Source organism: Drosophila tropicalis, unplaced genomic scaffold (assembly GCF_018151085.1).
Source record: "Drosophila tropicalis isolate 14030-0801.00 unplaced genomic scaffold, ASM1815108v1 contig_158, whole genome shotgun sequence".
NCBI classification, from domain to species: domain Eukaryota; kingdom Metazoa; phylum Arthropoda; class Insecta; order Diptera; family Drosophilidae; genus Drosophila; species Drosophila tropicalis.
The window spans coordinates 3,637,676-3,650,714 of NW_027172602.1; the positions used below are offsets into that span (position 1 = coordinate 3,637,676).

The following is a 13,039-nucleotide window of genomic DNA, read 5'->3' on the forward strand; positions in this document are numbered from 1 at the left end:
AAAAAACAAGAACACACACATTTGTTCAATTTTCAATAAGCTTTTTTCCAACAACAACAACAAAACTATGTGTCCACATATACATACATACATACATACATATATATTGTATAATAGTGTAATATCATTCAAATTCAACTGACAAAAAGCTTGTATCTGTATCTGTGACCCAATACTTTTTATTCTACATACATATATCGACTATATATGTACATATATATATATAGTGTACCCACTGAATAGAAACTTTCAGAGATTTTATTTTACTATTTGGTTATTGTTTTTTGTTTTCTAGGTATTGGGATGGTACTAAGTATATATGTATGTATGTATTGACATTTCAACTTTTCACCTAAGAATAATAGATATATATACAACAACATATATATATATATATATATATGAATAATTATATGTGTGTACAAAACATAATACTAACCCATCCGTGTAGTTTAGATCAGGGACCGTAATATTCAAATATTATGCAATATAATAACTAAAGAAAAAAAACTAAGAAAAAACCCACACAAGTTCTCAACAAAAAATATAAAAAAAAAAAAAGGATAACAAATTCTGCTATATATTTTTACGAACAAATTTCTGCATTCCCAACGAGAATCACTAACACTGAGCCCTGCATTATTATGTAACTTCTATAGAAATAAATATAACAACAAAAACGAAACGAAAACCAAATTAAAAAAAAAAAAAACATAATTATTGTAATAGAGATCTAATGTAAATAGAAAAAAAAACATAGTAAAATGTAATGGTTTTTGGTTTCGATTTCGATATTTCAGTTTGATTGAATTGTTCTTTCTAATCCCAAAAAGAAAAACAAAAAAGAACTATGTACAATTCGGTATGTATTTGTACTTAGAGAAATGTAACAATAATTTATTAAATAAATGCATATCACTGGATACAATAAATATATAAATTGATAAAAAAAAAAAAAAATTCAAATACACGCATTATGCAAAATGGAAAGAAACCAAAAAGATGGAAAAACATGTACATACATATAAAACGAATATATGGATTTCAAGTGCTATATACATATATACGTATATGCGTGTATTTCGATATTTAGTACAGAAAATATTCAATCAATTTAAGCATAATGAGAATGAAGTGGAAAAACTAAGCAAGAGAGAACAACAACAAAAACTTTATCTGTAAATAATGGAACATATACATGCTTACGTATGTATGTACATATATACATATATTTCATGTATATGTACCAATATATGTATGTATATGTACATATATATGCATTATGCATATATAGTATAAAATAATATTAACTTCCATATTGAGTATTTTTCATATTAACTTTAATAGAATAAAGATTATCGTATTATTCAAATATGGTTAGCGACACTTTTATCTTATCTAACGGTGGCGTTTTATTCAAATTTGAATCGAGCGCCAAACCACAGTCACGACAATCGATAAATCGAACAATCGATAAGTGAGTACAAGTCGATGATGCGAGTATCGGTTGCTGGGGCGAATTGGCGGCGAATTCGGCCTTGGGGGAGCAAAACCTATCGGTTAATCGACATTCCGGAGCAAAACCTATCGGTTAATCGACATTCCGGAGCAAAACCTATCGGTTAATCGACATTATCGGAGCAAAACCTATCGAAAATCGACATTCGGAGCAAAACCTATCGAAAATCGATATTGTCGATTTTTTGAGCGAAAAAATCGATATTATTTGCGGCGAATTTTTTTTTGTTATTGTTGTTTTTGCTTTCACAGTGCGTGGTGGTGTGTACGCTCCGTGCAAAAAATAATAATAAATAAGTCGTACGGTAAAAGTGTTTTTAAATTGAATACAATATTTTGTTTTATTATGTTTTTTTGTGTTACCATTGTGTCTCTGTGGCTGTGCAGCTGATTTAATTAGTGTTTTTGGAAAATGTTTCCAATTGGAAGTGCATTTGCGCAAGCGCAGCTTTGACAGATTGTGGAAACGTTCATCATTATTATTATTTACTATATAAACAATATATACGCGACTGTGTATTAAATTAAAACAATGTTACTTATTTGTTGAATACATTCACATTGACAAAAACAGATGCGGAAGAAATTACGCACACACACACACACACATGTTTGTGTCTTGTCTTTTATTGGCTTTTATTTTGTTTTTGTTGTGTTTTCTTGTATGTGCAAGTAGTGAAAGCGTGTGAAACGTCGCGACGTTGAATTTGTGTTAAAGAGTGTGTATAAATTTAATGTACACTTAAGGGGCATTTTAGGGATATCAATTACCCCCCGGTACATTGCCTCAACCTTCCTGTGAGCCCATCATTGGGCAAAACCTTTGATCACCATTCCAAATCCTGTCTTTGTGGCCAGACAGAAATTTCCGGTCGAGTAGAAATGGCAACCAAGTAAAGGAAAAAATATGAAACCGCAACTTTTCATCAACTCCATTAATGAGTCCAGGTGAGTACCTACGTACATACGTACAGAATCGGGCCATGTTCCAGAGATGGGGGTTAGGTGGGGGCCAAGGCAACAAAAGGTTATGACATTTTGATTGAATTGCTTATACATGATATTAATCAATGAGAATCAATGGCTGGGAATGCATCCCGAGACATGATCAATCTAACGAGACAGGGGGAAAAGACACGAAAGTGAGAATGAAAATGAATAAAGCAATAGCACGAAGGTAGAGCATAGTATGGAATAGATTCTAGATCTAATGAAAACCGCAAAGGAATGCTTAGGACCGGGTTGAAATACAATATTCAACTTAATATTGACGCTTCTAACTAAAAAAAACGATCATTTTTTAACATTCCAATTCTATATTTAGCTAAATTAACAATATTTTTGTGAATGAATGTATCTACCATTCTGTGTGTGGAAAGTTCTTTAGATCTCATCCGATGTTCTAATGACTTTTCTGTCAATTTTCTTTTTCGGTTTGTGTTTCGGTTGATGATTTTTTGTTGTTGTTGTGTTTTGTTTTTGGCAATGCTTTACTTCGATGTGTACCGAGACATTTGGGGTTTCGGGGTCATCAACTCTTGCTAAAAAACCCAAAAGACGACAACGACAATGATGATGATGATGATGATAATGTAGAAGTGTATGTTGTTGATGGTGCTCGGCCATGTATGTACATACATTTGTACTGATATGGCAACAGTTGAAAGATACAATCTTACATAGACGATTTCGTGTATATTTATCATACGTGATATAGTTTCACATACGTATGTATAAGCAATGCCGCAATAGCTATTACATATGTATATGTACCTACATATAACTGATTAAATGAGACAATGTTTTTCATCTGATTTTTGATTCCAAAAGGGAAGATGAGGGGAAGCCCCATCAAGGTAAAGCCCATCATTTCAGCTCTATGATCTTGACACTGTCAAACAATTCCAACACAAGTTTTACGGGCTGCTGCTAGTCACCTAAATAACACAACACTTGATACATTATATTATTTCTCAATTCATTTATAAAAAGAAGTCCTTGCCCATTGGAGCAACAAATATACACATTTACATATATCAAATTGTTAAGAAGAACATGCATGAGACTTTATTATAAATTCATCAAAAATGGCTACTGCTCCAAGTAGTATATGGATCTCAATATTCATATAATTCAGAGCTCTTTGATTTTGATTCCCATCATCCTATTCAATTCAATCGACTCGTTTCGTTTACAAATCGATTTGGTTAAATATCTCAAAAGATGTGCGAATTGATTTTTAGTGTGTGTGACCTATAAAGAGAAATATAAATAACAACAACAAGATCACCACAGCATTACAAAGAATCTGTATCTGTATGTACATATGTATCTATGGAGTAAGTGCGCCGTTTCTCCACTACATGTTCTGCTCTATATCCAGCTATAAACTAAGAAAAAATTAACAAAAAAAACATGTTTGATTTGAAGTTGGGTAGAAAATAGACTTTTGCCACGTGCCGCCTGGGGGCAACAACTATTAAAGATTTTTGTTGTACATACATACATACATACATACATATGTATATGCAAGAGAATTCCAAAGAGAATATGTACTTATGAATGTGTGTGTGTGTGTGTGTGGTGTCTACAACATGTGCTATATAAAACTACAACATTTTTGGAGTTTCAGCAAGCAAAAAACAAAATTATAAACCACATTGAAACTTGAGAAAGAAATATTGGGCTAGCATAAAAAAAAAACAATATAAGAGTATCTAAAAGTTTTCAGAATAATATATGTAGATACAGGTGGATAGATAGTGGAGGGAACAGAAAAAAAAAAAACGAATCTCTTGATCTAAAACCTAGTTGAAACAAAAACAAATCAGACAATTATATGCCTTTAAAAATCTTTTTTAATATGCCCTGACTTCAGCTGGAAAGAAAAAAGAAGTCAATTTAATACAAAAATTGGAAATTTATATGAGTGTTTGCTTTTAATCCATCAGAAACTGGGAATATATTGAGTTAAACTCTTTAAAAACAATTGGAAGCCAAGAAAACAAAAGTTTTGGGCCCCGAAAATGGGGAGACCACTTGAGATTTTTCATTATTTAAGAGCTGGAAACGCTTCCCAACTAAAACTGTTTATGGGGTTAGAAATCTTTTTTTTTTTTTTTTTTTTTTTTTGTGTTTAAGTTTTTAACTTCTTTGAAGAATTTGCCGCCCCAGGCAACTGTTCGAATTAAAAATCAAAAGCTTTGACGCCTACATTAAGAAAAAAGCAAATACATATACAGTCTAGAATAGAGTAGAATGAAGAAGATCTAGTTCGCTCTGTTTGGACAGATGAAACCTTGTGTAAAATAAGGAAATCTCGCATCATTTGTTGCCTCATCGAAAGGTGTTGCTAATGAAGAGTAAATTTTCGCTATCAACAATTTGCATAGCTCATCTGGAGATGGAGACAACGATGAGAGTAACAACAGCGGCTGGACTTGCGGTCAACTGATAATGACCGCACACAAAGCTTTCCACTTGATTGAACGTATCGGATTGGACTCGACTCGACTCGACTTGGTCGTGGCCGCGGCAATAGTTTCCAACAGATTGCCCCATTGTGTTTAACTTGAGACTTTGATGCCGCCTTCGGCTTTAAGATATCACAGAACTATAAATTATGCTGTCAATCACAATTCCAAACAAAGAATTTCTTCTTGCGGTCACTATGAAGATCGAGAACCGTTTTGACTAGAAACTTTCGTCGAGTGCCGCTTTTTTACAGCATTTTCTGCGCTCAATTTGGATTCGTAATTGTCACACCTCTAGAACATGAACCCTTATGGACATATGTATGTATTTCGATGGATTTTAGGACAGGATTCAAACCATCTTTTAGTTTGGTCATTGTCGCACATAATTGGACGTGTGGGTGAATCGATTGTGTAGTGGGGTGCGTGGGATGCATTATCAGACCATCAAGAAATTAAGATGAAAAAAGACGTGGGTCTGACTCATTTATGCCGGCTAATTCAATTCAATTGCTGTGGGATGATGATGATGATGGTGATGCCCAACAGTTGGTCAATTCGGGGGCTTCCGATCACTACTAAAGTAAAACCTTCATAGACCTCAGAGCTCGGCCACATAAAAATCTACAGCGAAAAACTGCATTGATTTCTCAGGGTCGTTGTCGACGTCGTCGTTGTTAGGCAACTTGTTTCGAGTTTGTGGCACAAATTATGCCAACAGGTGCTCGAAACATTCTTGGCATAGTTTCTCAGCTGCAAGCTGCTAGAATCGATTCGATCTCAAGCAAACCAATCTCTGAGCTTGCATTGATTGAGCTATTGTAATTGTTAGTGAGTTGCAAAAGAGGATTTACTTGAAGCGTCACGCAAGGTATGAATATGCACAGTAATTACATCAAGGCGGTGCTGTATTTTAGCTTAAGACTTTTGTTAGATCAAGAAAGTAAGAAGACTTACCTTTTTGGAGTTGTTTTCGGTGGTGACTCTCCGCACTCATTCCAATTACATTCACTGGTCTGTCTATTGTCTTTTTGCTTGATGTTCATTGTCACGTTTTTTCTGGCGATGCTCCATGAGTATTGTGAGTGACCACCGATTATTAGCCTTAGCCAGTTTGGAGGTTGCTGGAGTTGCTGGCGCCAGCAGAATAAGCAGAGAAACCACACACACACACACGCACACACAGCTTAATAGGTAAACAAAAGGCTCATTAGTCATTGTGTTTATTTTTTTTCATACATAAAGTATAATATAATAATTGTCGCAAAAAAAAAAAAAAAGACAGAGAGAAGAAGACCATAAGAAGAACGTGTTTGTCTGTGAAACGAATCTGGAGGACTTGCAGAGAAAGTTGCCGGTAAATTACAAATAAATGCTTTTATGCATTTGGTGAACATATTTTAAAATTATGATATCGATACATGTTTATACCCTTGCAAAAAGGCTATATTCATTTTGGTCAGAAGGCTGTGCAACGCATAGTAGAAAACATCTCCAACCATACAAAGTTTATATAGACCATATAGCTATGTCATTTCATCTGTCCATGATGGGGCTTATATTTCTCTGACTTAGCCGGATCGCATCACTATCTCATGGAGCTCCACAAAATCACTAGCAGTCACTTTTCTCAAGAACTTGACTGTACCAAACTTCATTAAGATTGGGTGACTATTTCATATAGCTTTCATAGGAACAATCGGTTGATAACGATAATTCTGATAGCTATTTTATATAGATAAAACATAAAATGAAAGCCAAAGATTGTAATCAGTAACAAAAAAAACTTGCAAGGGTATATAAAATTTGGCACGAAATTAGCCTCGGACCTTAAGTTTATAAGAATTTCAGCATTTACAGTGTAATTGTACATTCGGTATTATATAGCATTTTATACTACAAAACTTCCGTGCTGTGTAAAATGATCGTTTTCTCTATTGTGTTTTCTTTCTCTCTTTCTCGCAAGAATTTTAATTAGGCCTACCAAAAACAAAAAATGCTGTATTAGAAATATGAGCGTTGGGGATTAAAAATACAACAAAAAAAAAAAAAAGATTGTTAACGTTGCATTGCGTTAAAGTAATGATAGATCACAACAAAACGAACGAAAATTATGGAATTTGCTTTATGTCTGTGTGTGTCCAAAAGAAAATTACCGGCAAATTGTTGCATTTCATGCAACAGCAATTGAAATGCCTCTGCTTCGAGTCTCTGTCTCTGTGTCTGTGTCTGTCTCTGCCACTTTGCCCCCTTTGGCCACTTTTTTTTTTTTTTGTGGCGGTTGTGGTGGTGGTGGTGGTTAATGGCCTCTGTTCATATTTTGTCGTGAGCTGACAACTCGATTAATATGCAAAACAGCCAACTTCAGTCGATGAGGCAAGTGCCACATGGTTGCAGGTGCATCCCAAGTCAAGCCACATTTTATGTTAATTAGGAGCAAAGCGGATCGAAACAGTGGGAATTGGCTTGGCCATGGGTGCCCTATGGGCTCCAAATACTCCTCGAACTGATAGGCTAAGGTAGCATTTAGCAATTAACAGCATAAAATGAAAATCAAAATTGATTATAACTCCGAACACTGAAGAGAGTTCCATTGCTATTAAGGTCAAACGAAAATTAACATTTTTCGTGTGATTTGAATATAGAATTAAAATGTGTTTTTTTTTTTTTGAGAAAATTTCTTCTCCGAAACCATCACCCATTAAATGAAAGTTACAATTTCGCTGGAGACGAATGGAATGTGACTTTATTTATATATGAATATTTTTGGTTTTCCATAAATTAAAATTATTTGGTGCTGAGATCATTCCAAACTCTACCTTTTTCGAGTGAATTTTGACAGTTGTTAGCCGAGATGATGTGGGGCTAGCCCAAATAATCTATGAATGTGTCAATGAATTATGCGAACGAATCCTTTCCTTGTGCTTGTTCGTCTTCAAAACCAAAACTGACAAAACGACTGCTAAAATATTCACAAATGACAATATTATTATTAAAATTATTCGTCTTTGTTGCTAACTTATGTTGAGAATCTGTTTTGTTGTTACTGTAGAAATGATATAGATGATTTCCCGTCGAAAAATAGGAAATAAACTAAATTTTAGCCATTTATTTTGTTAAAAGTTGTAGAATTCGCATCTGTATTTAAAAATTCCCTTAAAAATATGACTTTGTAGACAAAAAAGGCATTGAGAGAATGAAAGGGAGATAAGACTTTCAGGTCTCGCTCTTAGTTATGGCGCCTCAGCTTTTCCCTAGCCCTATAAATAATTACCCATATGATACCGCCCTCAGGAATTTCTACTAATTTCGTAAATTAAAATCTTTCATTTGTTTCCCAATTTGTTTTTAGCTTAAGAGTGTAGCAGTTCCCAATCGTCTAATACAGGCATTCGTCCAAAATGACTGGTGCCACGGCGGCAACATCGCCACTTCCATTGAATGGATCTAATGGATCACTTTCATATCGGCAAGCTGCCGCTGCTGCTACTGCTGCCACACCGAATCATGTCCATCATCAGCATCATCATAATGGATATCGCTTGCAACCCAAAATAATTGCCACAGGATCAGTTCACAATGTAAGCGAACGCAATCGTCTTTTGGAATTGTTACATGCAGGAGGAACTGGTAGAAACGGTTTTGGATTCGAGGCATCTTTTCTGACATCACCCACTTTGGAGCAGACTTCAAAGGGTCTATTAAATGGTCCTGGGCAGAACAATTGTTTTCTAAACTGTGCCGTTCAGGTGAGTCGTAGTCGAAGTAATCTTTACTATATTCTTGCCTTCAATTTGGAGACAAAAGCCAAAATCGAAATCTATATCAATTGTTTTTTTACTCGAAAACTAAGCAGAATATTGATAAATTTAAGCATTCAAGTAAAGAAATGAGTTTATTTTGATGTTTGCTCTTCTTTTGTTTTTTGTTTTTGTCTTTTTTGTTGTTATACCAATAAACAAGTTTTTGAAGACTTTTTCGAGTGTGGGCGCTTCAAGTTCAAGCAGACATTCAATTTATTCATACATTACATGTGTCTGAGTGTGCGTGTGTGTGTGAGCATCACGAAATCTTTTCACAGAGAGTCAGCCAATTGTTAATAGGAAACATGGAAAACGTAGAGAATTTTCTATGCAAAATAAAAGACTCTAGAAAAAAAAAACGTCTTGATAATTAGAAATTGTGTAGATTTATGACAGAATTGGGTTACCCCTTTTTTTTTTTTTTTTTTTGTACGTTGAGAGAAATTATGCAAAATTATAATTATAGGAAAAAGTGATCTGGTTCACTTTGTTGTTGCTGTTGTTGTTGTTAATTCATTCTTCTCCCACTCGATTCCATGAATCACTTCGACTTAAGTGACTTGAATGCCCTAACATACATAATTGCATTGAATTCAAAAACAATGAAGCAAGTAAGTCGACTCGTCGACTCGGGTATACCATACACCAGGTGAAACAAATTTTTTTAAATTTCGAAAACCAAATGTATGTATGTCTATTAAATTGTTTTTACATGCTTCATACTATGTGCTATCTCGCTGACTCTACAAACACACGAGCACTCTAGCGCCGCCACTAGCCAACGGCCAATTCTGGCCTTGTGGACCGCTTAGTAAAATACGTTCATACTCATATTTTGCATGTTTCTAGTCCGATTTCAATAAAATTTGGTAGTTTTGTGGAAATAGATAAGATTAATTAGTCTGCCGAATTTGAATGCGATGGTCAAAAAACTACAGGAGGAAATCGGTTTTTTCTTAATTATGGAGGCGGAAGTGGGCGTGGCAAAATATGAAAATATATATACTCTGCGCGCATACCAAGCCAGTATACATACTAAATTTGGTGACTTTAGCTTTGTTTGTTTTTAATAAAATCAGTTTTGTTTGATTTGCGGGGGCGGAAGTGGGCGTGGCAAAATTTTTAAATAGCCAGTTTCTGCGCATCTATTAAACTAGTCTGCATACCAAATTTGATGTCGGTAGCTGTCATAGTTTTTAAGAAAATCAGTTTTATGTAAATTCCGGGGGCGGAAGGGGGCGTGGCAAAAATTTTAAACAATTAGTTTCTGCGCGCCAACTAAACGAGTATATAAACCAAATTTGATGTCTCTAGCTGTTATACTTTTTAAGAAAAACAGTTTTATGTGATTCCCGGGGGCGTAAGGGGGCGTGGCCGAAATTCCAATTAACTCTGAACATGTGCATACTACACGAGTATACATACCAAATTTGGTGGCTCTAGCTCTTATAGTCTCCGAGATCTGCGTGTTCATACGGACGGACGGACGGACGGACGGACGGACAGACGGACATGGCTAGATCGACTCGGCTATTCATCCTGATCAAGAATATATATACTTTATAGGGTCGGAGAAGCTTCCTTCTGCCTGTTACATACATTTTGGCGACTTTAATATACCATTTCACCCTATGGGTGTATGGTATAAAAACAATAAAAAACATAAAAACATAGAAGGCACGCCCCGTTCCACATGGAATTAATTTGTAGACTGTGTAAATGGAGCTAAGTTTTGATTTGAATTTGGGAGACCTGGCCTGGGTGCGGTTAACTGGCACGAACTGAACTACATAGTATCCAAATCCACAATGATCTAGCCACATACAACCATACGTATGTACATGTGTTATTGGAGTTTCCTTTTTTCTCTTCAAACCAGTTGCCGTTTTTTAAATTGGCCTACGAAATCAGCTAGAACGGATTGGCCAACTTTATACCATGAGATTTTAATATACAAAAATAGCAAAGAGTAAAACATTTCCATTTCAAACATGATGATTTTCATTTGATTTTCATTAAAAGTTTATCCTCCAAAGTCAATTTAGAGCAAATGAAAGAAAAGGTGATGACGATAAACAAAAAGAAGAAGAAACGAAGCAGGAGAAGCAAAACTGAAAAGTTCTTTGCCCATTGCTTGATCTGTTTGTGGTGTAATAAAGTAGTCAGTCAGTCAGTCAGTCAGTCGTCTTGGTCGTCACAAAACATTATATATTTTTTTCGTTTTCAACTCTTCGACGGTCACCGACAATCAGTCCATGATATACTTAATGCATAAGCGACGAAGTAGTGAAGAAAAGAAAGGTAATATTGCGAGGGTTGCTGCAAAATTCCATTTTGTCACAATTCAACACATTTTCAAATGGTAAAAGTTAATCTGCCGAGATTCCCAATTCTAATTGAGTCAGGAAAGGATTATGGGACTACATATTAGGCACAATTTCCGTTGAATATTAACATCCAAAAATAAATTTTAAAAATTTCACTCATTTTGTTTGAGAAAATTGGTAAAAAATATAAGTTTTCAAGATTTAATAGTATAAAATTTTGACTGGGATTTGCTTAAGCTTTGAAAATGAAATGAAATATCCGCAGGTTTATATACGAAAAGTTAAGAGTTGAAGAGTTGCTGATTGCTAATTGATCTTGTTGAACAGCCCTCGTCGTCTTGAATAGCACTTTACAAGTTGTACAATTGTGCTTTCTCCTTTCTGCTTCTCTGTCCTTAGATTAGTTCACACGATAAGCCAAACAAAAGATAATGTTAATAGAGAGAGAGAGAGATAGGGAAGGTTGCTTGGGCTGGCCACGGGGTGAGGAAGCGAATCTTGGGTAGTATTTGCTTTCCGCTTGGTTGGTAACTAATATGAATTTGATATTTTTATGATTATCATTAAGAATGTGAGAACAGGAATTATGTTATGATTTATTTGCCTGTTTACTTTGCTCTTACTCTACTTTTTGATTTGCAAAATTTAACTTCCCTAACCCACAATATTCGATAGTTGTAAGCCAAAAAGATAAAGTTTACATTTGCCAAAAAAAAAAAAAAAAAAACGAAAAGTAAATAAATAAAAATAGTCTAGAAAACCCGTTTAAAGCAGACAAGAATGAAATACAGACGGTTCGGTTACGCCTGACAGCATTGCCTGTGAAAATTTTGTTAAGAAGTCAGCCCTTCGACTGGGCTAGCCCCGCCACTCCTTAGTAGCCTGGTTCTTCTTCGCCTTCTTCTTCTTTCTTTGGCTCTCTGTAAGACGGTGTTATGCTTAATTTAACAAGTGCAAGCCACACGGGAACCAAATTATTTAAATTTCGTTTTTTAATGCATCGCAGTAAACAATAAAAACACAAATTTCCTGAAAAACTGTGTGGTAGTATGTAGTGGTAGGTTGGTACATGTAGACTAATAAGAAATACATTTGAGTGTGCTTAAAATTTGATGCCTTAATCCCTTTTTTATAGGGTATACTTTAAGTCGCGTTTGAGTTGGTATTAGCCACAATTGCAGTTGCTCGTCCGTTTGGTTTTGTACTGTTTTGTTGACTGTAAATCATTTCAATTAATTTTTGTATTTGTTTGTTTCCGTCTTAATGATGATGATGTTGTTGTTGTTTGCTGTTTGTCATCATCATCATCATGGCCAGTTATTTTTGGTGTTTTCGTTTTTCATGGCCAAAAGTACCCGCATTTTGCCGTATGCCAGAGAGTAAATGTCTTTGTAAGGTAAATTGTTGCAGCAGCAGCTACAACCAATCCGCCGACAACGCCGACATGTAAAGCCATTTGAAAGTTGCTCATGTTCAATGAACCTTCAAAACACACACATTTTGGTTAATTTCTGTGGTCGCAAACAGGGCCGGATGTATGCCTATGCCTATGTTCAAATGCTCGAATGGAAAGTGCTCACAAAATGATGGTAAAAGGTATTACTTTTTGTATTCTGAGATCCCTTCCGTAACCATCATGAGCTGCAAGTTCGTGTCTTAAGTCTTTTATGTTCGTGCCCTTCGTGGCCCTTCCAATTTCAATTTTAATTTTCGTTTTACATTTTACATTTTTCGTGGAAATGCACAAATTGAAAGCAGGACGTGTTGATGGAAGCTAATGAAAATCGATTGAGTTTTCAACTAATGTTTTAATTAGTCAACCTAATTTATTATTTGTATCCTGATTGACACGTATTCTCTAATAAAGTTGTCTTGCATTATTTAAACTAGAAGAAAATGAATTCAAACTGAAAAATGC

At 35.0% G+C, this 13,039-nt stretch overlaps 1 protein-coding gene across 1 annotated transcript in view; it reads left to right on the forward strand.

Annotated features, from left to right (window-relative positions):
* The first annotated feature begins 1,873 nt into the window (after positions 1–1,873).
* The window catches only part of ec (echinus), a 37,147-nt gene continuing 25,981 nt past the window's right edge, over positions 1,874–13,039 (forward strand). The window contains 2 exon segments of the mRNA XM_068302151.1: positions 1,874–2,466; positions 8,344–8,740. Coding sequence (XP_068158252.1) covers positions 8,393–8,740 — 348 coding nt within the window. The 5' untranslated portion in view covers positions 1,874–2,466; positions 8,344–8,392.